Source organism: Peromyscus eremicus, chromosome 5 (assembly GCF_949786415.1).
Source record: "Peromyscus eremicus chromosome 5, PerEre_H2_v1, whole genome shotgun sequence".
Lineage (NCBI taxonomy): Eukaryota > Metazoa > Chordata > Mammalia > Rodentia > Cricetidae > Peromyscus > Peromyscus eremicus.
Window position 1 is genome coordinate 63,631,641 of NC_081420.1, and position 26,190 is coordinate 63,657,830.

At 43.4% G+C, this 26,190-nt stretch overlaps 2 protein-coding genes across 3 annotated transcripts; both read left to right on the top strand.

The window, feature by feature from the left end:
* The first annotated feature begins 82 nt into the window (after window positions 1-82).
* Hspa14 (heat shock protein family A (Hsp70) member 14) lies at window positions 83-26,023 on the top strand. Of its 2 annotated transcripts, XM_059263579.1 has the most exons (14): window positions 83-274; window positions 1,754-1,834; window positions 1,918-2,000; window positions 11,877-11,925; window positions 12,061-12,166; window positions 14,313-14,403; window positions 16,368-16,472; window positions 17,335-17,496; window positions 18,059-18,214; window positions 20,511-20,613; window positions 23,119-23,331; window positions 23,868-24,041; window positions 25,097-25,167; window positions 25,809-26,023. In XM_059263579.1, the coding sequence occupies exons 1-14, from the start codon at window positions 218-220 to the stop codon at window positions 25,885-25,887; spliced, it is 1,530 nt and encodes a 509-aa protein (XP_059119562.1). In that variant the 5' UTR covers window positions 83-217; the 3' UTR covers window positions 25,888-26,023. The 2 variants fall into 2 exon arrangements, with proteins under 2 accessions (XP_059119562.1, XP_059119563.1); XM_059263580.1 differs by lacking the exons at window positions 83-274; window positions 1,918-2,000 and having other exon boundaries at window positions 1,755-1,834.
* Window positions 3,644-6,551, top strand: Msantd7 (Myb/SANT DNA binding domain containing 7). The gene is made up of 2 exons (XM_059263581.1): window positions 3,644-5,024; window positions 5,562-6,551. The coding sequence occupies exons 1-2, from the start codon at window positions 4,463-4,465 to the stop codon at window positions 6,083-6,085; spliced, it is 1,086 nt and encodes a 361-aa protein (XP_059119564.1). The 5' UTR covers window positions 3,644-4,462; the 3' UTR covers window positions 6,086-6,551.
* Window positions 26,024-26,190: the final 167 nt, after the last annotated feature.

Sequence of the window (26,190 nt, forward strand, 5' to 3'; positions counted from 1 at the left end):
CGCGGAGTGATGCGCCAAGATTATTGGCTATCCGCTGTGAAGGGAGGCGGGATCGTTATGATGATTGGCTGCGACTCGGGAGGCCGGCGCAGCGGACCGGACGCAGTAGGCGGGCGGGAACGTGAAGTCTCCGCAGTGCCTGATGGGCTTACTCCGAGGAAGCTAGCTGTGGCTGCTGAAGGGTCCCTCGTTGAGCTGCCGTGGTCTCCGCCGCCTCATGGCGGCGATCGGCGTGCACTTGGGCTGCACATCGGCCTGTGTGGCTGTCTACAAGGTGAGACTGGGAAGCTGGCTTTGGGTTTCGTGGCGGCAACCCTGTTCTCTGGGCTCCGGGTCATCCGCCCCCAAACCTTGCGTACGAGCAAGTGGCGATGTTGCGGGTTCTCCGCTCGTCCTCCACGGCCAAGCCCGCTGCGTGGAGGGAGGGTGGATACAGAGGGGATCTCCGGCACTCCGGGATTCCCTACTGGGACGTCGGGGCTGCTGTCTCCTTTGAGGCGTTCCAGGGACGGGAAGGCTATGGGATACCCAGAGGAGTCTCCAGCACCTCAAGCCTGCAGGGTGCACTTAGGAGGCCGTGGCCATAGGATGACCAGAAAGGTTCAGAAGATGTCAGGGCTCAGAATGCCTGGAGGAGTCCCCGGGCCATCGTTCTTATAAAGATGTCTAGAACAAGCCTGGATGTCAGGATCCCCTGGATGCCTGAGAGTTCTTAGTAACTACTGGCTGCAGACTCCCCGAGGTCACGGTGACGTCACGGGCTCGGGATTCCCGGAGGTGGGAGGTCTTTGGAATTTCGGGCAACCAGAAGTGCTGTGGAACTGCAGCCTAGAGAAGGGTACCTGGAGGGTACTTGGTTAAAAATTGACACTGCTGTGCACACTTGATGATTCTGGAACTGAGAACTTGACAAGGAGCTGTGGCTTTTTTCTCTCCTGAATATCGGGGCAGAAGGAACAATGACAAGGAGTTTACCTATTTCTAGCTCCGGGTTCAAGCGATACGTGATTTATAAGGAAAGTTCCAAGGGATTAGCTACTGCGTTTGTAGGAGAGTAGGGGGGAAAGGTGTATTTGTGGGAGAGGCATGTGTAACAATGCTTACTAGTTATTGGGTATAGAATGTTTGATTCAGTTTACTGTGCAGAACTAACCAGGGAAAAAAAATGCATGGAGTAGAAGCCTTGAAACTAATAGTGGCAGTTAAAAGATTGTTTTACCGTTTTTTCTTTCCACATAGATGGCAAAGTAACCTGCTGTCGGTGTTCTGAGTTAAGCAGGATGATAGAGAGACACTGAAGGATGGAATAAGGTTTTGCACGCAGCAGGGTGGACCAGTCTCTGAGGACTGAACCCAGAGTAGCCTTGCAGAAGCGCTTTTATTGATTGTTACACAAAAGGCCTTTTAGCAAGTCAATCCCCGACTACCACAACCTCTTATCTGATCTAGGAGTTGTCTGAGGAGCCATGACCTAAGCAGTTCTCAGCCATTGCAAGAATTCCTGGTTTGCCAGGAATGTCTTGTGACTGAGGTCATGCAAAGGCTCTGAATTTCCCAAAGGAAGAGCAACCTCCTAAATCTCAGATAACAATCACTGATTATTTACAAAAGATTACTTCAAGACCTAAATGGCCATCACTCCGACTAAATGCCAAGTACACAGGCTCTTCTAAAATCCACTACAACCTGCAGATAAGTTCAATAAGATTGTTTATTCCAGTGTGAGAGAACTAACCCTTGTATGTCTTTTTAGGATGGCCGGGCTGATGTGGTTGCAAATGATGCAGGGGATAGAGTCACACCAGCCATCGTTGCTTACTCGGAAAATGAACAGGTACTCTCTCTTACGCTCATTTTTGTACTCGAAAATAATGAAAAATTACATGCATTGTAGTTAATACGCTGCTCTTTTTTCAGGTGGTTGGTCTGGCAGCAAAACAAAGTAGAATAAGAAATATTTCAAGCACAGTAGTGAAAGTGAAGCAGATCCTTGGCAGAAGGTATGACGTAAAGTACTTTTTAAGATGTGGTAACCAAAAAGTGTTTGTAAGTTCTAGGCAGAATGGAACTAGAGACACTACAGTTTGTGTGATGCTTGTCATCTTAGGGAGCACCCCAGTGGGCTTGCTCAGAAATTCCATTCTTGCTAACAGGTCCGATGGTGTTCATGAATGCCAGCGTTCATTTACTTTTGGGCATTTGTGTCATTCACAAGTAGTAATTCGGGCATTTTGTATTTTTATATGCTTTTTAGCAGTGAACTTGAATAATTTTCTTGGAACTTGAAGATTTCTCTGCATGGTGATTGAGTTTTGCAAAATCTCTTATAATTGGTCTTAATTTATGTTGCTGCTATTGATCCTCCTCCTTGGGGGCCCTTCGTGACTCTTTGTGGGAACTGACTTTTCCAGTTGACTCACAAATGTAATCATCAGAGAAACAGCTTAATTAATATCTTAAGAAGCAGGTCAATCATCTGTTGTGACTTTAATTAGAAAATTATAGAAGCTTGCTTCCCCAGACTTCTGTCTCCTCAAATTATGGATTACCATAATAACTAGGCCTTTTCATTTTCTCTGGAGTAGTGATACTCGATGGTGTTTCAAGGGCTTTCACATCTGTGATTCTACTGACTCCTCTCAACACCCTCATAAAAATCTGTCGGGCGAGTACTCTCCTGTAGCTAGAGTTTTCTTGCCTGGCCCACGGTCAGGGCAAATCTCTCTCACCTGCCAGTCCCACAGCCTCAGACCCAACCAAGTAAACACAGAGACTTATATTGCTTACAAACTGTATGGCCGTGGCAGGCTTCTTGCTAACTGTTCTTACAGCTTAAATTAATCCATTTCCATTAATCTATACCTTGCCACGTGGCTCTTGCTTACCGGTATCTTCACATGCTGTTTGTCATCATGGTGGCGGCTGGCAGTGTCTCTCTGACTCAGCCTTCCACTTCCCAGCTTTATTCTCCTCCTTGTCCCGCCTACACTTCCCGCCTAGCCAATGGCCAATCAGTGTTTTATTTATTGACTAATCAGCAACACATTTGCCATACAAAACATCCCACAGCACTCTCCTTTGCTGTTTATAGATGAGGAAGTCAAGGCACAAGGAATTTGTGGCTTTTCCAAATTAAAGAGGTGAATTAGATGAGCCTGCAGATTGGGACTCAATCCTCAGCTCCACTCTCTCTGGTCTACTTCATTTAATTAGAAGGCAAATATTAGACATTTCCTTGTGTTGATTTTAAAATTTAGAGATTGTTAGTTAAATTTAATACTTCATTTACCTATACATGTTTATTTATCTAGTTCTTGCCTGTTTAGTACACTGAACTTGATAACAGAATATTTAGGAATGAATTCAGATTTTGTGTGTGTGTGTGTGTGATAATTATACTCCCATATCCTTTAGTTTTGGTAGTTATTACTAAGTATGTTAAAATATCCTGCTAAGCATATTAAAAATAAATCGTCATCAAATGTTTTTGAGTCATAAATGAGGAGTTGTGATAGATCTTGAAGCCAGAGTCATTGAGGAACCAGTAATTTTTTTAGTGACCCTCCCCCTTTGGAGATAATTCTAGTTTCATGTGAAAGAAAACAAAGACAACCAGTATATTACTAGATTTACCATTTCCCCCGTAGTACCGTCCTGCAAGACTATAGTTGAGTATCACTCCAGGGCACTAATGTTGACCCAGTCAAGACAGAGAACATTTCCAGATCTATGCCCTGGAAGCCGGTGATGTTTCGATTTGTTTCCTTTGTGCTACCCTGACTGTCATTTATCATATTATGTACTTTTATGTTAGCAGACCAGCTTAAGCTCATTTTTCTGGCCTTGAAAGTTAAATCCATTTTGCAAGAATTCAGTAGTGAGTCAGATGGGTAACACATACACACACCACAGTAAATAAACCAAAGTTAGTAAAAGTCGAATACTGTTCATACGTACCACGAGACCACACAGCCCTGGTAGTACTTCTGTAGAGGTAGTTGCCTCATGGTCGGGTTATATTCCTCCTCGGCCTAGCTACTTAACCAGACCACGGTCATCTTTATCAAGCTTGGTTATATCAGGCCTTAGCCTTGAGTGCATTTAACCCTTTGTAAAAGAGCCGTTCCTTTTGTTACAAGCTGTTAAGCCCATAGTCCAGTACTTCCTGTGAGTGGATGAGTTCCCAGAGTCTTGGCCATATACCTCAGTGGCTTACACACAGGTAGCACTACTTATCTTGCTGCCAGAATGATCCTTACACCTTCCCTATCACTCTCATTCCCCTGTGGCTTTCCAGCCAGAAGTGGTGTCCTCAGACCTGGCTTCTCAGCAGTTAGCCCTGAGAGGAAAGAACCGGCTGGCTCCTCCTGGAAATATGCTGAGAGCATACAGAACTTCCCCACGCCTTCAAAATTGTACCCTGCTGCCCAGGAGCTTGCTTCAGTAGCCTTCCCAGCCCACTATGGCCACCACCAATAGCAGTGCGGGCGTCCGTTGGTCCAGACAGGAGACACGAACTCTTCTCTCCATACTAGGCGAGGCAGAGTACATCCAACGCCTCCAGACTATGCATCATAATGCAGATGTCTATCAGGCCGTGTCTAAGCGGATGCAGCAGGAAGGCTTCCGCCGCACCGAACGCCAGTGCCGCTCCAAGTTTAAAGTTCTGAAGGCATTGTATTTAAAGGCCTATGTTGCTCATGCCACAAGTATGGGGGATCCACCGCACTGTCCATTTTATGATATGTTGGATCAGCTTCTTCGAAATCAGATAGTGACTGACCCAGACAACTTAATGGAGGCTGCTGCCTGGGCCAAGCACTGTGATCAGAATTTAGTGGCCTCTGACACCCCAGGGGAAGAGGGAAGCAGCATGCGGAAATCGAAAAGGACTCAGGCAGCTGGTCACCAGCGTATTTTGCAAACAGTTAAGGAATCAGATGAGGATTGTCAGCTGAGAATCAGTGATCGGATGCCAGAAGCCAGTGACCTTGAGGACTCCTGGGATGACTCCTCGGGTGCAGGTAACTCCCAAGCATGAAAGGGACTGGGGCTTAGAGTCACTTGGTCCCAAATAGTATTAAAAGCTTGGATAGCACCCTCTTGAGCATAACTGATTTCTGTCTCATTGAACCCCCTTTTTCAAGTACTTTCAAGTTTTTAGCTATGACCTTACATATGTAGTCAAACTCTTCGCACATAAAGACATGTTCTTTCAAAGCATACTAGTTTGGCCATTATTCGTGCATGCCAGGCAAATGCTCCAACACTGATAATGTCCATCTTTGGGCATTATTTGTAATGGGTACTTAAGAATACATGGGGAAAAGAGTGGGTTACCTAGCCACATGGAAAGGGTCTTGGGGATCTCACAGGGTCAGTTTTATAGATGATTAAAACCAAAATATCCACATTACAGAATCATTTCCTTTTATTCCCTTGTGGAAAGAGACTTTTCCAAGAACTGCCCTGCTTTTGTAACTGTCTCAACTCAGCTGCTGGCTGCAGGCATTCCCTCAGCAGGAATGTCCTCTCTGCAACACTGTGGCTTTGTTTTTCAGGGTGCTCTCAAGGGACCCCCAGCTACAGCAGCTCCCACCACCTTTTCAGAGGTTCAGTTGCTCCCTGTCAGAGCAGCCCCATGACCAGACTGGGTGTGTCGAGGGAATTCAGTCCCTGCACCAGCACCAGCCGAAACCCTCTTGGGGCAGCCTCCACACCACAGCCTCCAGGCTCCTCTTCCAGAGTTGCTTTTATCTCTGGTGGGGATAGACTTCTGACCAGTGAGCCCCCTCCACGGTGGGCAAGGCGAAGAAGGCGCTCAGTGGCCAGGACCATTGCAGCTGAGTTGGCAGAGAACAGGAGGTTGGCGCGAGAACTCTCCAAGAGAGAGGAAGAGAAGCTGGACAGGCTGATTGCTATTGGTGAGGAGGCCAGTGCCCAGCAAGACACTGCCAATGAGCTGCGCAGGGACACTGTCATCGCCCTCAGACGCTTGGCGACGGCGGTGGAAGAAGCAACTGGAGCTTTTCAGCTAGGGCTTGAGAAGTTGCTTCAGAGATTGATTTCAAATACCAAAAGCTAGGAACTGGTTGAATGGACCTGTTTTTCAGACTGTTACAAGCCCACATCGAACAACTACCTTCTGGAACCCTGGCTCCCTTTCTGTCTTCAGAAAAAAAGAATAGATGAACTGCTGATACGCAGAACGGTAGTGAGTTCCTTTTCCTAAGATTCTCCACTAATGGAAAGGCCTTGAGGAACGGAAGGGTGACCTAGTAGAAACCAGAAGGAACAAATCCATAGCTAGCTTGTCCTGGCTTCCTCCTCACTAGAGTGAGGCAATCCTCTTTACCTCTCCAGCACTCTCCTCGTCTGTTGAGGGGCTCAGTAGTCACTCCTGCCTTGCCTACCTCACAGGGCTGTTGTGAGGAACAGGTGGCTTATAGATGTGAAAGGGTTTTAAAGTTTGGAAGCACTAGACACATGCCAGTTATCAATGCAACTGCCCTTGGCGAAGGCGAAGCTGGGGAAGCATAACCGTTTACAACATACAGGAGCGTAGGGTGTCCTACTCCGTTTACAACATACAGGAGCGTAGGGTGTCCCACTCCGTTTACAACATACAGGAGCGTAGGGTGTCCCACTCCGTTTACAACATACAGGAGCGTAGGGTGTCCCACTCCGTTTACCACGTACAGAAGTGTAAGGGTGTCCCACTCCGTTTACAACATACAGAAGTGTAAGGGTGTCCCACTCCGTTTACAACATACAGGAGCGTAGGGGTGTCCCACTTCGTTTACAACATACAGGAGCGTAGGGTGTCCCACTCCGTTTACAACATATAGGAGTGTAGGGGTGTCCCACTCCGTTTACAACATACAGAAGTGTAGGGGTGTCCCACTCCGTTTACAACATACAGAAGCGTAAGGGTGTCCCACTCCGTTTACAACATACAGGAGCGTAGGGGTGTCCCACTCCGTTTACAACATACAGGAGCGTAGGGGTGTCCCACTCCGTTTACAACATACAGAAGTGTAGGGGTGTCCCACTCCGTTTACAACATACAGAAGTGTAGGGGTGTCCCACTCCGTTTACAACATACAGAAGTGTAGGGGTGTCCCACTCCGTTTACAACATACAGGAGCATAGGGGTGTCCCAATCCGTTTACAACATACAGGAGCGTAGGGGTGTCCCACTCCGTTTACAACATACAGGAGGGTAGGGGTGTCCTACTCCGTTTACAACATACAGAAGTGTAGGGGTGTCCCACTCCGTTTACAACATACAGGAGCGTAGGGGTGTCCCACTCCGTTTACAACATACAGGAGCGTAGGGGTGTCCCACTCCGTTTACAACATACAGGAGCGTAGGGTGTCCTACTCCGTTTACAACATACAGAAGTGTAGGGGTGTCCCAATCCGTTTACAACATACAGGAGCGTAGGGGTGTCCCACTCCGTTTACAACATACAGGAGGGTAGGGGTGTCCTACTCCGTTTACAACATACAGAAGTGTAGGGGTGTCCCACTCCGTTTACAACATACAGGAGCGTAGGGGTGTCCCACTCCGTTTACAACATACAGGAGCGTAGGGGTGTCCCACTCCGTTTACAACATACAGGAGCGTAGGGGTGTCCCACTCCGTTTACAACATACAGGAGCGTAGGGGTGTCCCACTCCGTTTACAACATACAGGAGCGTAGGGGTGTCCCACTCCGTTTACAACATACAGGAGTGTAGGGGTGTCCCACTCCGTTTACAACATACAGGAGTGTAGGGGTGTCCCACTCCGTTTACAACATACAGGAGTGTAGGGGTGTCCCACTCCGTTTACAACATACAGGAGTGTAGGGGTGTCCCACTCCGTTTACAACATACAGGAGCGTAGGGGTGTCCCACTCCGTTTACAACATACAGGAGCGTAGGGGTGTCCCACTCCGTTTACAACATACAGGAGTGTAGGGGTGTCCCACTCCGTTTACAACATACAGGAGCGTAGGGGTGTCCCACTCCGTTTACAACATACAGGAGCGTAGGGGTGTCCCACTCCGTTTACAACATACAGGAGCGTAGGGGTGTCCCACTTCGTTTACAACATACAGAAGTGTAGGGGTGTCCCACTCCGTTTACAACATACAGAAGTGTAGGGATGTCCCATGACCTCATTGCTTGAATCTTTATCAATTTAACTTGTCTGCCTCTTAGACTGAGATCTTCAGTTCTTAACCCTCTCTGTGGTCGCTAGTCTAGGGAAAATTGTTTGTGTCTGTGTCGCTTTCACTGTCACTGCTGTGTCTTCGACATACCTACCAGCAAACACTTCCAGTCAAACCAGCTCCCCTCCTTCATTTTACTAGTTCCTGGTCTTTGTAGAGGTGAGGATCTGATTCAGCACTCTGTGGGGTAAATGGTTCCTATTGGTAGGCTTTGATGTGGTAAAATAGTGACTTTTATAAAGTAGAAAGTGTAAGTAAATTCCTTGCATTTTGTGTTATTTGAGCCCTTTTAGATGCGCAGGTTGTATGTTTACATTGTGGTTGCCGTTTGAACATGGGAACCACCTGGATCATATCCATTGCCAATCCGCTTGTGGCTGATTGCTTTTGTTTCTATCAGCTGGTGTTTGGTTTGGGCCCTAACATGTTATTGAGGGCAAGTCTAGATCCAGAGGACCTTTTTTTTTTCATCTAAGTGATGTAAACAAGAGTTCATGGGGCTAGTGGGTGTGATGGAAGAGAGCAGCTGTGTTTGCCCTGTAGTTTTGAGAATACTCCCTAGGGAGAGCTCTAAACTCAAGCCCTAGCCCAGGCACACATCCCCGAGGGGAGGTGGTGGTGATACACTACTCTGCAAGAACTGGTTCTTAGTGGGTCTTGTAGTACTTTAGAAAACACAAGGAAAAAGCTTGAATTTAAATGCCCTCCAGCAATTAGGAAGCTTGGGAGGAAATGAGCGGGTGTGTTGAGGTTTGGGGGAGGATGCAGTGGAACCAGGTGCTTACATGGAAGCTGGAAATGCAAATTAGTAAAGAAAAGGACAGACCCGGGCTGGGACCTCCCTGGAACCATGACAGGTGACAAAGAGCAAGCTGTATGAGCAGTGTGTGCTGTGGACGCCACTGGAATCTGCTTAGAGCTCCGCACTCCGGGCCTGCAGGCCCACCGCTGTTTCCATCGGGTGAACCACTTACCCTTTTTGTACCTCAAGTTTTTTAAATCTCTAAGTTGAGGAATTTTTATTAGACAATTTTTATAGTACCTTTTAGTTCTAGAATTTTAAATAACATGGTAAAGGTAAAAATGGAGGTGAGCTATTTATAGTATTTTCAGTCGGCAGCTATTAATGTATATTTGAAATACTGTTTACAATTGTACTTAAGGACCCCTTCTATGGTATTGATGTTTATTGATATGCTGGTGAAAGTTCTGAGCATCATACTGAACATCATAGATGCCTTTCTCTCGTTGAAGTGGATATATAAGTGTATGTTGTTTCTTGTTTTAGGCCATGACGTGGAAAGATGCATATCTGTTGTAACCAAATAAAGCTAATACTGATAAGTTTTCTGGAAGAAAAAAAAAACACAGAAGTACTTTAAGGAGACTTAGACCTGTGACATATAAATCTAATGGTGACAGTATGTAGATGGGCATGTATTTGATAGGAGAGATGCTAAAGGACAGAAGTGGAGTTAAATTGGGGTATTTTGAAAACCCTAGTAGGCAGAGTAACCAAAATAAGAATAAAACTCAAGGTCCTGAGGAGGAGTTAACAAGAAAACGTGCAGAATACTAAAAGAGACAGTGCAGTGGTGGAGGCCATACGCAGGAGAGGCCTGAGCTTCGGGCCTGCCGTTACCTCCTCCAACAAGCCTCTCACCATTCTGTGACTCAGGTTCTTCATCTAGCGTGGGAACTAACACTGTCCGTCCTACCTACCTCACAGGGGTGTTGTGAGGATCCAGCACACAGATGAATGTACATTTAGATGTGCAGGCACTGGAATGTAACGGGTGGGGAAGGAGACCCGTAGCGCTTGAGTGCCGGTATTGGCAAACCCAGGGGCCCTGATAACTGTAAGAGATACTTGAGGAGAAAGTGGATATGGCATGGCCGGTAAAAAGCTGTGGTGCAATGGTAGGGTCAACGCCTCCTGAAGGCCGCAGTGTGAATGAGGTGCTGCTGTCTGTGCCAGCTGCCCACCACCTCTGTTCCTGTTACATACCTGAATCCTCGTGTGGACAAATAAAGTTGTGACTTGTGTGGAGTTGTGGGTCTGTCCACTACTTTCTGATGATAGGGATCCTTTGTCACCTCCACCCTGCTTTCTCTGTGTCTACTGTGAGCCTCTGGTGTCATTGATGTATGTGTTGCTGCGCCGCCCTCCCCCCATGCTACATGTGCATCCTGTCCTCAGATGAAAGAGGCCCTCTTTGCATGACAGTTAGGAAAGAGAGTTTATTAATTCCATAAAACACCCTTCCTTGAAAGTGACCCTATGCGACAATAACTTAAACTCCATACAGTAGATGTTCCTGGCTAACTTGAATTCTGTTCTGAACCCCTGAGAACTATGGGGAACTTAGAACACAAAATCTAAGAGTACAAAATCCCACTCTGGGGAAACTTTGTCTCTTCTACTTCCTTAAAATATCTGAAATGAGGGTCACATGGTTCAGAAAACAGGAGGGGCAGGCAGTTTCATTTAAAAAAAAAAAAAAAACAACAAACTAAATCCTACACTGTGGATCTGGTTGCTGGCAGTTACATCATTAATTAGCTGTGACACGTGGAGCAAGCTTACCTCTGGCCTCTACTAATTAATTCTCAATTGATTTTTCGGTGATAGGAGAAAGGTAAGGTGAACCCACATGTGATTCCAGAGTTCTAGACCAAATTAGCCTTTGAAACCCTTTTTGTCCCCTCAGATGGCAGAGGTTACGGTTCTCAAGTGACCCCGGGGGCCCACCAGTGGCCACTATTAGTTTTCATCTCTTATTAAGCTTTAACACATTGTATAGAGAATAGCCACAGCTCTTTAGAAGACTACTAGGAAGGTGCAAACTACTTTGTTGCAATTTCTACTTGATATTAAGTGAAGGATCAGAGTTCCCACCTGTCTTTGAGGGGCAGAATTAGAGTGGTCATTTACAATGTCAGTGGAAGGCTGCTGAACTGTAGCTGGGGTCAAGTCCTGGAAGTAACCACCCCTCTCTGAACATGTCTCTAAAATACTGCACACCTAACCTGGCGCCCACTGGGTGTTATGAGGCTGAATGGGTGGTAAGTTTGAAAATAGTATCAACTGCATACGTTGGTGTTAACATCTTAGTGACATACCAGTACATTTTTGCCTTCATAGATGCAGTTATTTGGTATTTTATATGGGGTACTAAGATAATGTCTATTGGTACAACTTTCCATATAGAACATCCAAACTTTTGCTCAGTATTTTGGTTTTGGGTGTTAATTTTCATGTATAGAAACCCAGAAACAAATGTGGGTTCGGTCTTTACCCTGAGTTGACAGTCTTACTTCCTTTTGTCCTTTGTATCTCGGTGGTTGGGTCTTCAGGATCATAGGTGTGAAAGTGTAGGGAATAAGATCATTGATAGTATTCAGACCCATTCAAAAATGTATGGCAAGGTCAGAACAAGAGAGTTAATTACTTTCAAATGCAAAGAATAACAATTATAGCTGTTGTAAACCCTCCATTGAATTCAAGCATCTGTTATTATTGAGCAGTTTAATAATTTTGTTGATGTATTTATGTGTCTACTCAGTGATGTGAAAAGTACAGACTTTTAAGCCGTATGTATCTACAATATTAATTTTTTAATGCTGAGGTATCTTTATATCTTTCTTTATGAACAGCCCTGCCGATCCACAAGCTCAGAAATACATCTCGGAAAGTAAATGTCTAGTGAGTATGGTTCTTTTACCCTCTTCTCCTTGCTCAATGTAATTGATTGCCAAAGGTCATGACATACAGTATTAAACTGAAATTCGTTTAAAGTTTTTATTTAATTCTATATTTGACATAATTGTAATTTTTCAGGTCATTGAGAAAAATGGGAAATTGCGATATGAAATAGATACTGGAGAAGAAACAAAACTTGTTAATCCGGAAGATGTTGCCAGACTGATATTCAGAAAAATGAAAGGTACTGCACAAAAGTTAACTGTGAAATTATTTTATTTTGCAACTTTTTATATATAATTATTTACATGTACAAGTGTATATGCCTACATATGTGCATATGCCTGAGGTTAGAGGCATCCCCTGGAGCTGCTTGATGTGGGTGCTGGGAATTGAACTTAGGATCTCTGCAAGAACAATGCATGTTCTTAACTACTGAGCCACCTCTGCATCCCCTAACTATTAATTTTAAATGGTTCCTTAACATTAAAACAGTTGGGATGGTGGTTTCCAGTGCGAGGAGTTGGAGACAGATGCATGCTTGGGACTCGCTGGCTGGCCATCCTGGCCTACTTGAAGAGTTCTAGGCAAGTTAAAGCCATCTTAGCATACACATACACACACACACAAACACACGAGCAAAGAAAAAGATTTGAAGGGGAAAACAGTGAGTGACTCCACAAACCAGCAGTTAGATCTAAACTAGATTTTGATTGGCTGCCAATTGGCTCTAACCATAACCTTCCCTGTAAGAACAGGCTGAATATCTCATATCTGAAATGCTTGGGACCAGAGGTATACAAACTTTCAGGAACTTTCAAATTTGGGGATGTTTCTCTAGAATCTGCCAGTTAAGAATCCGTAATCCGCCGGGCGGTGGTGGCGCACGCCTTTAATCCCAGCACTCGGGAGGCAGAGCCAGGCGGATCTCTATGAGTTCGAGGCCAGCCTGGACTACCAAGTGAGTCCCAGGAAAGGCGCAAAGCTACACAGAGAAACCCTGTCTCGAAAAACCAAAAAAAAAAAAAAAAAAAAAAAGAATCCGTAATCCGCCGGGCGGCAGTGGCACACGCCTTTAATCCCAGCACTCGGGAGGCAGAGCCAGGCGGATCTCTATGAGTTCGAGGCCAGCTGGACTACCAAGTGAGTCCCAGGAAAGGCGCAAAGCTACACAGAGAAACCCTGTCTCGAAAAACCAAAAAAAAAAAAAAAAAAAAAAAAAGAATCCGTAATCCGCCGGGCGGCAGTGGCACACGCCTTTAATCCCAGCACTCAGGAGGCAGAGCCAAGCGGATCTCTGTGAGTTCGAGGCCAGCCTGGTCTACAGATCGAGAGCCAGGACAGGCACCAAAACTACTCAGAGAAACCTTATTTCAAAAAACCAAAAAAAACAAATCCAGAATTCTGAACTCCAAACCTTTCCAAAGTCAAGAACTTGTTGAACATTGCAGGTTCCAGCTATTTAAATCATAATGTAAAAGGTTCAGGCCAGATTAACAACTTCAGAACTTCAAGGTTGGCAATGCCCTCCCCAGGGTGATGTGGGCAGATTGACACTGGCTTATCACCACTCTAGACAAAGGCTCAGCGAGTCAGTGGCACTTTGTAGAACAATTTGGGAAATTCTCTGTAGATTCCTTACAAGGCTCAGTTCAGCTCTGCAGTCGTTAAGATCTTGTGAGGAGCCAGGCTGTGGTGGTGCACATCTTTTTTTTTTTTTTTTTTCAGTTTTTCGAGACAGGGTTTCTCTGTGTAGCTTTGCGCCTCTCCTGGAACTCACTTGGTAGCCCAGGCTGGCCTCGAACTCACAGAGATCCGCCTGGCTCTGCCTCCCGAGTGCTGGGATTAAAGGCGTGCACAACCACTGCCCGGCGGTGGCGCACATCTTTAATCCCAGCACTCGGGAGGCAAAGGCAGGTAAATCCCTGAGTTTAGGCCAGCCTGGTCTGCAGAGCCAGTTCCACAGCCAGGGCTACACAGAGAAAAACCCTGTCTTGAAAAACCAAAAAAAAAAAAAAAAAAAATCTTGTGAGAGGCAAGGCAGTCTTTTAATGTCCTGAGCTCATGGGGGGTGGGGGGCAAGGGGGCTCTTCAGATTAATGTCTTTGGAACTAGTCCCCTGGACCCAATAAAATTTAGATCTCAGTCCAAGACTGAAAAGCTGGGTTCTTTGGAAAGTACCTGGTTCTGTGTCCATAAGCCATCATGAAAACCACAAGAAGCACTTGCATGGCTTAGGAGCCACAGGAGGGGAGGAGACAGGATTCACAGAATTGGGACTTTTGTATAGTGAGAAAATCTTTGGCTTCAATTGGGAAACTACAGAAAGTTTCATCACTTAACATGTCTCATCATAATGCGTTTATTCATGTTTGCTTTTAAATGTACAGAAACAGCACATTCTGTCTTGGGCTCAGATGCAAATGATGTAGTTATTACCGTCCCATTTGATTTTGGAGAAAAGCAAAAATCTGCTCTGGGGTAAGTGTAACTAACTGTCTTAACTTGGTTAGTTAAAAGAAATGCAAATTGTACTCAGTCATAAAATGTAAAGTTACATTTAGAAATAGCTTAGGCAGTACAATAGCATTCATAAGTCATTTCATGGTAATGTCATTAATACTTCTTTTTATGAAGCACCAAGAGGCCGGGCGGTGGTGGCGCACGCCTTTAATCCCAGCACTCGGGAGGCAGAGCCAGGCGGATCTCTGTGAGTTCGAGGCCAGCCTGGGCTACCAAGTGAGCTCCAGGAAAGGCGCAAAACTACACAGAGAAACCCTGTCTCGAAAAACAAAAAACAAACAAACAAAAAAAAAACAAATGAAGCACCAAGAGAATTTAGTATTAGATGCTGTGTGCCCTCTTAACTGTTTTGATTGGGAACTGTTTATGAATCACTTTGCCTGTTTCGTGTAATTGAAGTTTATGTGGGAAATACATAAGAATATTATAAAAAAAATATGGGTGATTATTGAATAAAATGGGCACACTAAAGAAATCAAAATAGCTGCTCTGTGGTAAAAAGGATGAGTATTCCAAACCGCCTAGGCTGTCTGTCAGGGAAGCAGGGGGCGGGGGAAGGGGAGGCATTCCAGGGCTTTAAAGGACATGGGTACCTGGGAGGAGGGGAATCTGTAAGCTGGGGTGGAGGACTTTGAAGTGTACTCAACAGGTACTCGTTGAAGGAGTTTAGAAGCTAGCACAGACCTTGATATGCTAATAGGCACCACAAGTGTATGTTAATGGAAGAGGCAGAGGTTTCTCTTGCTAGAAATAAGGAGAATGCTTCCTTTTAGTACGTAGGGGGTACTGAGTTTTGTCTAAACACCAGACTTTGGGAAAGGGGATTTCTTGGGACCAGACAATTATAATTTATCGTAATTCTTAACATCTAAACAAAAAAAGGTCCATTTGGTCCTCACAGGTGTCGTGAACATGGGTGCCCTTACTCTGCTTGGTAGAGTTCTGCCTGTGTTTTGGCTACCAGAATTGCCGTATTTATTTGTGGGCCCAGAGTAAAGAAATTGAAGACTTCCATGATGTTTTAGACATTTTTATCACTTCCTAAAATTTGATATCATGGGGATTTATTTGCTTTGTTCATTTAGTCAAAAATTACTGACTTCTTTCACCTCCTAAGGTGCGTTGTATTTGGTAGAGTACATAGAGATGAGTGAGACGTGACTCTGACCTCAGAGTTAACTAATTAGGACAGTGTAGTCATTGCTTCAAAGGGGGTGTTCTGAACTGTATGGAGGCAAGGTACTGATCCTAGACTTTCAGAGCCTAGAGACTCCCCAGAAGTGAACTTTTTTTTTAAACTATAGATGTATTTGAGAACTATCTTTTTCCATTTCTTGCTTTTTTGTGTGTCTGTCTGCACATGTACAGTGCACATGTGTTTGGTGGTACCTTTGGAGGCCAGAGGACCCCACCGGGTGTCTTCTTCGGTCACTTTCCACCCCATCTCTTGAGACGGGGTCTCTCATTGGACCTGGCAATCAACCATATGCCTGGGCAGCTTGGTTATGAGCCTGTCCTGTCCTGCCACGCTGGCGCACACACACCCTGCCCCAGCACTGTGGTTACAGACACACACCACCACACTTGTGTTTTATGTGGGTGCTGGGGATTCAAACCCAGATCCTCATGCCTGTGTAGCAGGCCTGTTTGCCAACTGAGGCACCCCCAAGCCCTGACAGCTTCATTTTTTTCTCAATTAATACTTTGTAAGCACAAACCATGTTGTCAAGAAAACAGGCTCTAAACAGTGTTTTTTGAACCAGAAAGTGAATTCCGGTCACTTCCTTTTCACGTGTTCTACTTCTTGCACTCTCTTGTGGAGTATCATTCGCTAATGCATGAACCTTTCAGCAGAGCATAGCTACAAGTATAGGACTGAGCATGTTGTGATATGAAATTCATTGAGAGCAAATTGTCCCCAGAGAAGCAGCTGGAGCCGCTGGATTTAATGTGTTGCGACTAATACATGAGCCATCTGCAGCTCTTCTCGCCTATGGGATTGGACAAGACTGCCCTACCGGGAAGAGGTAAACACCAGAACTGTAGTTTTCAATTTCCAATGCATTATAGCAGCTGTGTCTATCAGCCCGGTGCTGACCTTTACATAGGAAAGGCACGTGACACTCACCTCACTAGTTTTGAGCAGGTGACAGAGAGATGCAGGGAAGCAGAAGCTGAGAGTCCTGTCGCCCTCATTTTGCTGTAGAAATTGGACAGTTGTAGACTGATCTGGTTTCACACTTCACTGGAGCGCTGTCGGTCTTACTGCACTTCCAGTTTTTAGACGTGCTTAGGAACAGTCTGTATTACTTTAACAGTTGATGGCCACGCACGCTTAGAGAAATTAATTTAGATGAGGTGTTAACCTGTCCAAATTGTTTGACCCTGTCCAAATTTCTCATGGTTAGAGAAACTAGTCACTAGGAAATTATTTTGAGGTAAACCAGATTGATGTAAAAGTATTGTAAAGTATGAATTCTCGTATACCAGAAATAGGGAGTTGGCTTCTAGTGTCCTTGTGTTTTGGATCCATGTTGTAGTAACTTGTCTAATATTAACAGGATTTCTGTACTGGATTCTATTCGGATTCATAATAGTCATGAACTCCTTGTTTGATTTACTTTGAAAAGTTAGTGTTTTGAAGTCTAATTCCTCAGAAAAATAGTTTCTCCAGCGTGCTGGCTGAGAGGAGCATTGATTTGGTTTCAGAAGAGTGTGTATCAAGGCAGACTTGGACTCCGGTGCCTAGAGACGAGAGATGGCACATGCCAGCTGTGGACTTGCCTCATTGTAATGTAAACAGATCCAACTAATGGCTTCCAAAGTACAGTCTGGCTTTAAAATGCGTGATTCTCAGATGTGTTACCTTTTCTTCTTTGTTTCTTGAAGCAATGTTTTGGTATTTAAGCTTGGAGGAACATCCTTATCCCTCAGTGTCATGGAAGTTAACAGTGGGATGTATCGGGTTCTTTCAACGAACAGCGATGATAATGTAGGGGGTGCACACTTCACAGAAACCTTAGCACAGTATCTGGCTTCGGAGTTCCAGAGGTGAGTACCCAGTTCATTGTCACTGAGGTTTCTCTTCAAGGGTTTGGTTTGGTTTTCCCTAATTTCAACCTTTCTCTTTGTCTTTCTCTTTTCTTTCTTTCTTTTTTTCTTTCTTAGAATTATTTAGGTGGCTGGAGAGGTGACTCAGCCTCTTGTAGGGGATCTGAACTCAGGTATAACACACTAGTAATGGCTGAGCCATCTCTTCAGTCCCAGCGCCTTGAGCCATTAGTGTCAGCAGCTAGCTCACACCACACACACTGATTGTGTGTGACTGTAAAGGTGAGGCCCACAGTCGCCAGTCTGAGTGCTGCGCCTGTGATAGACTCTGAGACCAAAGTACACTTGATCTTGGTTACTTAATACAGACATTCAAAACAGTGTAAAAATTGGTTATTTTTCCTGAAGGGCCTAGACAGTACGCTTAGAAAAGTTTAACAGCATTAGAAGCTACGTTCCTAGTGTTTGATTAATTCATTATTGCTGTAATGGTATTTAGATTTTAGTGACGTTAAATTATAAATGACCTAGGACCTTTAAACTTCCAATGTTACATTTTTAGGTTGTTCAAACATAATGTGAGAGGAAATGCCCGAGCCATGATGAAGTTGATGAACAGTGCTGAAGTGGCCAAGCATTCTTTGTCAACCTTGGGAAGTGCCAATTGTTTCGTCGATTCATTGTATGAAGGTCAAGACTTTGATTGCAATGTGTCCAGGTAAAGCTGATGCACGGAAGAAAGTTCAAACATTCAGGGAGCATCTTGTGTGTATAATTTTCCAATAGGCAGCTTTTCTTTCTTTCCTTGGTTATCTGTAGTGAAAGGACTTCACTGTCCAGATTTGGGTCTTATTTTTATTAGATTAAATGGTTGTTACAGTTTGACTACAAAGTTCTTGCTCTGTAGTCATTACTCTTTATTGAAGATTGACATCTGTCTTGGGCTTGCTGTTTTGGTTAGGCTAGCTAGCCAGTGAGCTCTCAGGAGAGTTATCCTTGGTTCCCCCATCACATTCCCTAATGCTTGCGTCACAGACACATACAGCCATGTCAGTTTGTTACATGGGTGCTGGAGATTCAAACTTAGGTCCTCACGCTTGCAAAGTAAGTGCTCTTACCCACCAAGCCATCTCCCCAACTCTTTGTTTTGTTTTTTAGACAGGGTCTTACATAGCCCGGGCTAGCCTCAAACTCACAGTACCTGAGGATGACCTAGAACTCTGGATCTTCCTGTATCTACTTCCTCAGTCCTGGGACTGCAGACATGCGCCACAGTGCCAGTTTGTGCAGTAGTAGAGTCTGGGACTTCATGCATGCTAAGCAAGCCCTCTACCAACTGAGCCACATCCTTAGCCAGTATTTTATACTTTTTTTTTTTTTTTTTTTTTGGTTTTTCGAGACAGGATTTCTCTGTGTAGCTTTGCGCCTTTCCTGGAACTCACTTGGTAGCCCAGGCTGGCCTCGAACTCACAGAGATCCGCCTGGCTCTGCCTCCCGAGTGCTGGGATTAAAGGCGTGCGCCACCACCGCCCGGCTAGTATTTTATACTTTAACCATCTTTATGACATTTAATAAACACAGGCTTAATGTGCATAAAGTAGCCTTTAATAGCATGTCTTTTATGTGATCGAAGACATTGCTGACAAGTGATTGCACCTTTATCCAGATGAGTGATGCTGCCCTTGCCTCCCGCGTTGCGCATTTCCTACCAATAACTAGTCAGCCTGTTGCAGTCCCCAGCCATCTGACAGCACACCACTTTGAAGCACAGTTAGAATTACCCGCTTCCCAAGTTGTGTTTTCAGGATTCTCTTGACTGAGTTTGGGCAGCTTCTCCATCTGTCTCGTAATTGAGGCTCTTCCCTTCCGTTGGCTTTTCTGAAAATCCTGCCCATGATATATAAATTAAAGTCATGTTGACCGAGGGAAACATTACAAACACTGCTCTCTGGGAGCCTTTGTGGTGAGTGGCCAGCTCTTTAGCACAGTCCAAGCGACAGAAAACGTGTTAAAAGTGCATTAAAGGCTCTTGAGAGGCGGAGAGTCTTCACATTGTTTCTGTTTCCAGAATGCCTTAGTGCCAAGTCTGTTCAAATACTCAGTGTGTACATGCTTATTCAAGCCACGTAAAAAGGAAATGAAATTGGTCATTTTTCATTAAGGAATTGATCTCAAAGATTTCAACCATAAAGTATATTTAGTTTTTTGTAGGTAAGAAAATTTAAGATCATTTACCTGCCTTTGAGAAATTAAATGTGGGTCAGCGAGATGGCTCAGCAGGTAAAGGTATTTGATGACCTGAGTTCGATCCCTGAAACCCACATGATGGGAGAATCAACTCCTCTAAGTTATCTTTTCTGTACTTATGCACCATGTACATGCATACAAATAAAGAAATGTAAAAGAAATTAAACACACGGGGATTAAAGAAGTGAGCCGCCACTCTGGGCAAGTTGTAGAACTTGCCATGCATTTAATGTCGATTTCTGAGTTTTTGTTTTTATTCATTAATAAAATGTGGTATCTTAAAAAAAAACAGTTGAATATGAAATGGAGTAGTGCAGTTCTTATGGAGAGAATCTGTCTTGATATTACATGTCAGTATACAACTTTCTTAGTACAGACTGGATAGTCTTATAACATGATCTCAGGCTGTAAAGGGAAGTAACTAGGGATAATTAATTGTTAAAGCTTGGACATGAAAAATAGCAAAATGGTCCAAATGATGGTTTTATTAGAGTCAGTGGATTTACTATTGGGCATACTATGTATTTGTGCATCCTAGCTATTTTTTTGGATGCTTTATGGGTCAGCCATGAGCAAGGCAACTCTCCCTTTGAATTAGATATTAAATGTTGTCAGATGTGTAGGTGAATAACGCGGATGGACACACGCACACACACACTGTTTAGTAACCCGCAAACCCGTTCTTAAGAGATTGTCGTCCCTCTGCTGAGAAGTCACACTGCACTAAGCCCCTGCTCTGCCCTCTCTGTTCCCATGTTCACGTGCAGAGCAAGGTTTGAGCTCCTTTGTTCTCCACTTTTCAACAAATGTATAGAAGCAGTCCGAGAACTTCTGTGTCAGAGTGGATTCACGGCAGATGATATTAACAAGGTAACGCTCTATCCTTTCCTAATCTGTTTTTGGGGCAATTTCACATTGAAAACTTAAGGGATAAAGGTGTAGAAAAATGTTAGTTTCAGAACTTTGGTTAATTAATTATGATCTGGTGAACTCACATATGGAAGTGTGTATTCTGTTCCTCAACAAAACAAAACAATAATTCCCTTCCAGTAGTATTTATCTATGTGTGAGACAGACAGACAGGTATTGAAGTGTGTCCTGTGCCCCAGGCACATGTGCTTGCTGACCACTAACCATCAGCTCTAGGTAGTCACTGTCATCTGCCCCAATTTGGTAAGTTGAGACACTCGAGTCCAGAAATGATTTCCTGAAGATCTCAAGGTTAGTGAGGAATAGAAGCAAGATTTAACCCAGTATCATTCCTGAATTTCGGGGAATGACTTGCAGGAATATAGGCAATTCCTGGGCTGCTGCATCTGGGAAAGCGGACCCCCCCCCCCCCCCCCATGGATGACAGCTCTGTCTCCCTAGAGCTCTCTCCTTGCAGCAGCCCCAGCACACCGTCTTTTGTCCCCAGCAACTATTACTCTGTAACTTAGAGGTGGGCCTCGAGGGTCTGGATCCTTCTGAGCTTAGGAGTTTCCTTAGCTTCCGGAGTTTCCGGCTTCCCTCTTGGAATTCAGTGGAAAGAGCTGAATGGTGTCGCTTCATTGTCTGCACCTTACCTTCTCACAGAGGGTTGGCCACACTTCACCAGAGACTAAGTAGGTAGCTGATGCTGAGGGTTCTCGGGACCAGTAACTGGACTGTCACCCGGGGCACAGTCGGAAGCATACTGTGGATGATCCCTTAGTGTCCGTTCCCTTCCTCCTGTGTTCTGGGGCTCTGCCATGCCGTCTGCTGCCCTTGCCACAGAGAGAACTCCACTCTCAGTGCTTGTCTAGAGCCAACCTTTGGTCTTGCCCAGGTTGCATGTTAGTAGCAGCAAGGACGGGAGCCCTGCGTTCATGGCTGTTCCTCGGCTTCACACAGGACCTAGGTTAAGGAGTAGCCATGTGCGGTCCCCACTCCATGGTGGATTAAAGAAGATGAACACTGAGAACATCTGCTACCTCTAATGCTTCTGTTTAGATGTGATCTGACAGTGTACTCTGTCAGCTCTAGACAGGCCTGACAATATGATGGCCAATCCTCTTACAGGGAAAGGAGAATGAGCGATTGAGCTATAGGCATTACAACATTTAATCCTCAGAAGCACTAAGAGATAGGCACTATCTACATTTTCAGGTGTTTTTGTTTTACAAAACACTGAAAACTAGTAGTAAGAACAGGTAATTACCACCCTGTGTAGGGTAATGTGAACAGTAATTCTAGTACTTGGGAAGGTGAAAGCAGGAGAATCAGGAGTTCAAGGTCATATGCATATAGAGAGTTCAAAGTGAGCCTGGGCTACATGAAGCTATCTCTACCCCTTAGCTCCCCCGACAAGTCTAGCCTTCCCCTCAACCCCCCCAAAAAGACGATTAACTATGTTACTGTACAGAAGGTGTATTACAAATTACAATATAAATGAAAACTTTTCTATTCAAATTTAAGTAGGGAGAAGAAATATCATTTCTCAGATTCAGTACTTAAATAATTTTATTTAGATTGAAATCTACTCTTTACTGTCATATTTATAGTAACACTGTCTTTTTCATCCTAAAATGAAAGATAAAAAGCCAAAAATTTCCAGGTTTTTTTAGGGGGGTGGGGGAGGTTGTTTAAGGTAATTAGTTTACTAATATAGCTTTTTGTTGAATATGAGAATTTTTAAAAGACATTTTACATTTTTGTTCTGTGGGTATTTACTAGGATCATAAAACTTTAGGAAAATATTTCCTTCTTAAAGACAAACCCACTTTTAAAAAAACCTAGTATTTCTCATACCCTCACCTGAAGATTGGCATGGTATCCCTTGTCTCAAACCACATGTTCAAGAGCACTACTGTTCTAACTAACTAGTTCTAACTGCCCTTCTTTGTCAATCTAACTTGGAGAGCATCCATGGGATGAGTAACTTTCCCCAAACTGTGTTTGTTCAGTATTCTGCATGTCCAGAGTCTCAGTTGCTGATTGGATGAATCAAGGAGAAACCTGGGGGACTTACAAAGGAGTAGTTTTACATTAAGCTCGCCAGAGATGAGATTTAGTTAGATAGCATACTAGAATTTAAATACAGCTTTGTACAAACATAAAACAATCTATAGTAAAGTTCTCTTATGGAGAGAATAGCAATATAGGTTACAAAAATGATGTAGATGTACATAAACATTTCTTATAAAGTGTTGGGACAGTACAGAATGTTAATTACTTCCTGTTTAGTTGACTTCATAATTAAACTTTGTACCATATTGATCATAAGCTCAATATATATTTCTGTACTGTATTTTATAGTGTGATTCTGTATTTTAAATTAATTGAGAGGACCATACTGTGTCAAACAAGGTCTCATGTGTTACATACAGGTGGCTCACTAGATTCTTCATGTTTTAGGTTGTGCTGTGTGGTGGGTCTTCAAGGATTCCAAGGCTGCAGCAGCTGATCAAAGATCTCTTCCCAGCTGTGGAGCTTCTCAACTCTATCCCTCCAGATGAAGTCATCCCTATTGGTGCAGCCATAGAAGCTGGGATTCTTGTTGGGAAAGAGAGCTCTTCAGTGGATGACTCTGTCATGATAGAGTGTTCAGCCAAGGATATTTTAGTTAAGGTGTGCTTAATTTTCTCTGCATCTCCATAAAGTTACTACAGATTAACTGCTGTAAGTTTTCATTTATAATGTATAATGAGCCCTTTAATAAGTATAGTAAGGACTTTAAATTGAGACTAGTAATTTTTTAAAAAGATTTATAGATGGTTGTAAGCCACCATGTGGTTGCTGGGAATTGAACTCAGGACCTTGGGAAGAGCAGCCAGTGCTCTTAACCACAGAGCCATCTCTCCAGCCCTAGTAATTTTATTTTTATGGGTTCTTTATGTTGTTTCACTTCATATCTATGGAACATGTTAATTTCCTAAGAAAATGAAAGTACAAGTTTGAAGCACTGGCTTCTAGCATATGTAGAAAGAGCTTTGTGTCCATATGTAAGGAAACAAGGAGGTGGAATGGGGTTGTCCCTGTGTTTTCCGTCCTACTCTGCAAACTGTCAGCGAGGACTGTCTATTTCCTGTACAGCGGGAGTAAAGGGCTGTTCTCAGTAGTAAAGGTGAAAACCAGAGTGCTCATCTTGCTTTCCCGCTTCCTAGGGGATTGATGAATCAGGTGCTAACAGATTCACAGTACTGTTTCCATCCGGGACTCCTCTGCCAGCCCGAAGACAGCACACCCTACAAGCCCCTGGCAGTATATCTTCCGTTTGCCTTGAACTCTATGAGTCTGAGGGGAAGAACTCTGCGAAAGAGGAGACCAAGTTTGCACAGGTAAATACACAAAATTGGACACTACAACTTTGTCACAGGAAAATATTCAGCTTTTCCTCTAAAGTCAATTCAGTTAATATCTCCATTAATACAAAATATATGTAGTCTGGTAATATTATTTTTATTCATTTTTTTTAAAGTGAGAAGAAATCAATAATCTTCCAAATAAGAATGCAATCATTTTGTGATTATACTGCTTCTCTATGCTCTTGGCCAGTCTTAGTAATTAGGTAACTGGAAAGAGAAGATAAAGTTTTCTGTTTGGTAAATGCCAGGTACGGTAGAAGGTAATGTTCAAACAGAGCCACCTAACTCAAGTTATCCTCTGACCCCCCACACGCATATCAGGGCTGGAGCACTCACATGCACATGCAAAATAAGTAAGATAAAAATAGTTTTTCAAAAAGAAAATACAGAAGTTATGTGGCATCCAGTTGAGAAGAGAATGTTTCTGTGCTCCTGTCCATTTTCACCTCCTTTCCCAAATAAGTCACAGGATGGTGACTTACTTGGAAGGTTATTAAACTTGATTTTGGCAACGTCTGGGAAGGCAGTGCCAAACTCCTAATTTGCTTTATTGGAATACCTGTCTTTCAGAAAGAAAGATATTGTATAGACTTTCATAATACCTCTTACTGACAAATGTAGCCCCAAAATTCCGTATATTTCTTTTAAATGCGTAGCATTCCAAGTATACACAGAAAGTATTATGGAGCATAATCTGTGTTACTGTTGGTAGTGGCTTAATATCTCCCCACCCCCACTCTCAAGTCTTTGTTTTTTGAGGACAGTACTTCTTAGCAGCAATCATGTTAATGGGATGTGACATAAAAGAGGGACAAATACATTAATTGTCTTATCTATCCTCCCTCTGAAGGAGATATTTGTACTTAACAAAGCTTAACTCCCCTAATCTCTGAATGTTCTTTAAATGGTGGCATAGTTGAAAACTGCCCCGTTTTAAAAGGTTTGTTTTGATTAAAAAGTAAACTTCGATCCTTTACAGCAAAAAGTACTGAATCATCTTTTTGTTTTTGTTGTTTTTGCATGAACAGGTTGTGCTTCAGGATTTAGATAAAAAAGAAAATGGATTACGTGATATATTAGCTGTTCTTACTATGAAAAGGTACAAAATTCAGTGCTTCCAATATTATGAAGACTGTGAAGCTTGGTTCCATTAGAGTTTGATTAACTTACATTTTAGGTAAATCATTTGTTAAGACGCTGCAGCATTCCTAGTGGATACCATTTCCAGTGTGAGAGCTTCTATTTTAGAAAGATGTGTATACCAACTAATTAGCATTGTGGGTCTTCTGTGAACCCTTCTTCCTGCTATGGAAAAGCTAGTCTAGGGAATTTGTTGCTAATTAAATTCCGCTGTTGCCATTTCTTTACTACCAGGCCCACCACTGTTTATTTCAAGTAAATCTTTCCCATTTGACTTTAGGAACAAGATATTCTGTAAGCCATACTTAGAAAGGATATTGAACTCATTCAGATGGGCTTGCCATGACCTGTCTTGAGCTTGTATAAAGTTTGAAGCTTTTATCATCTTAGATTTCCAAGAGAATATAGCTATGGTCTCAGAGGTCTAGGAGGAAATCTAAGAGCCTCCTAGAAACAGCACCTGCTGAACTTAAAGACCCTGAACCTGTGTTTAATTGTTATCTTAATAAACTTCTTTTGAAAATTTCCAAGTCCTCCATGCATGACTTTCATTTGTCTAAACTGAGCTTATGAAATGTAATTGATTTCTTGTTTCTTTAGGGATGGATCTTTACAGGTGACATGCACAGACCAAGAGACTGGAAAATGTGAAGCCATCACTGTTGAGGTTGCATCGTAACTGTTTTAGAGAAACCAAGAATTTTTTAGAACTATAATATCAACATTATTTGATTTTGTGTATAAGTGATGTTTATAATAAAATGCTTTTTCAATGGTATAAGCTATGTTTCTATTAAAATACAATTCATTAGTAAGTACTGGAGTCTGTTTTCTTTTTTATATAAGATTAACCATTATTAATGTAATTATTAATGGGACTTGTTCATGAAGCTATTTCCGATGTAAGTTGAAGTATTAAATGTTTTAATTTTAAAAGACTTCTGTTGATTTCTTGGTAAGTAAGAGCATTTAATGTCTATCA

Bases quoted from the DNA above. Each gene is read 5' to 3' on its own strand.
- Hspa14 (XM_059263579.1), top strand. From the start codon at position 218: ATGGCGGCGATCGGCGTGCACTTGGGCTGCACATCGGCCTGTGTGGCT. The intron at 12,167-14,312 runs GTACTGCACAAA...TTAAATGTACAG, and splicing joins GATATTCAGAAAAATGAAAG to AAACAGCACATTCTGTCTTG. The intron at 24,042-25,096 runs GTAAATACACAA...TTGCATGAACAG, and splicing joins AGGAGACCAAGTTTGCACAG to GTTGTGCTTCAGGATTTAGA.
- Msantd7 (XM_059263581.1), top strand. From the start codon at position 4,463: ATGGCCACCACCAATAGCAGTGCGGGCGTCCGTTGGTCCAGACAGGAG. The intron at 5,025-5,561 runs GTAACTCCCAAG...TTTGTTTTTCAG, and splicing joins GGATGACTCCTCGGGTGCAG to GGTGCTCTCAAGGGACCCCC.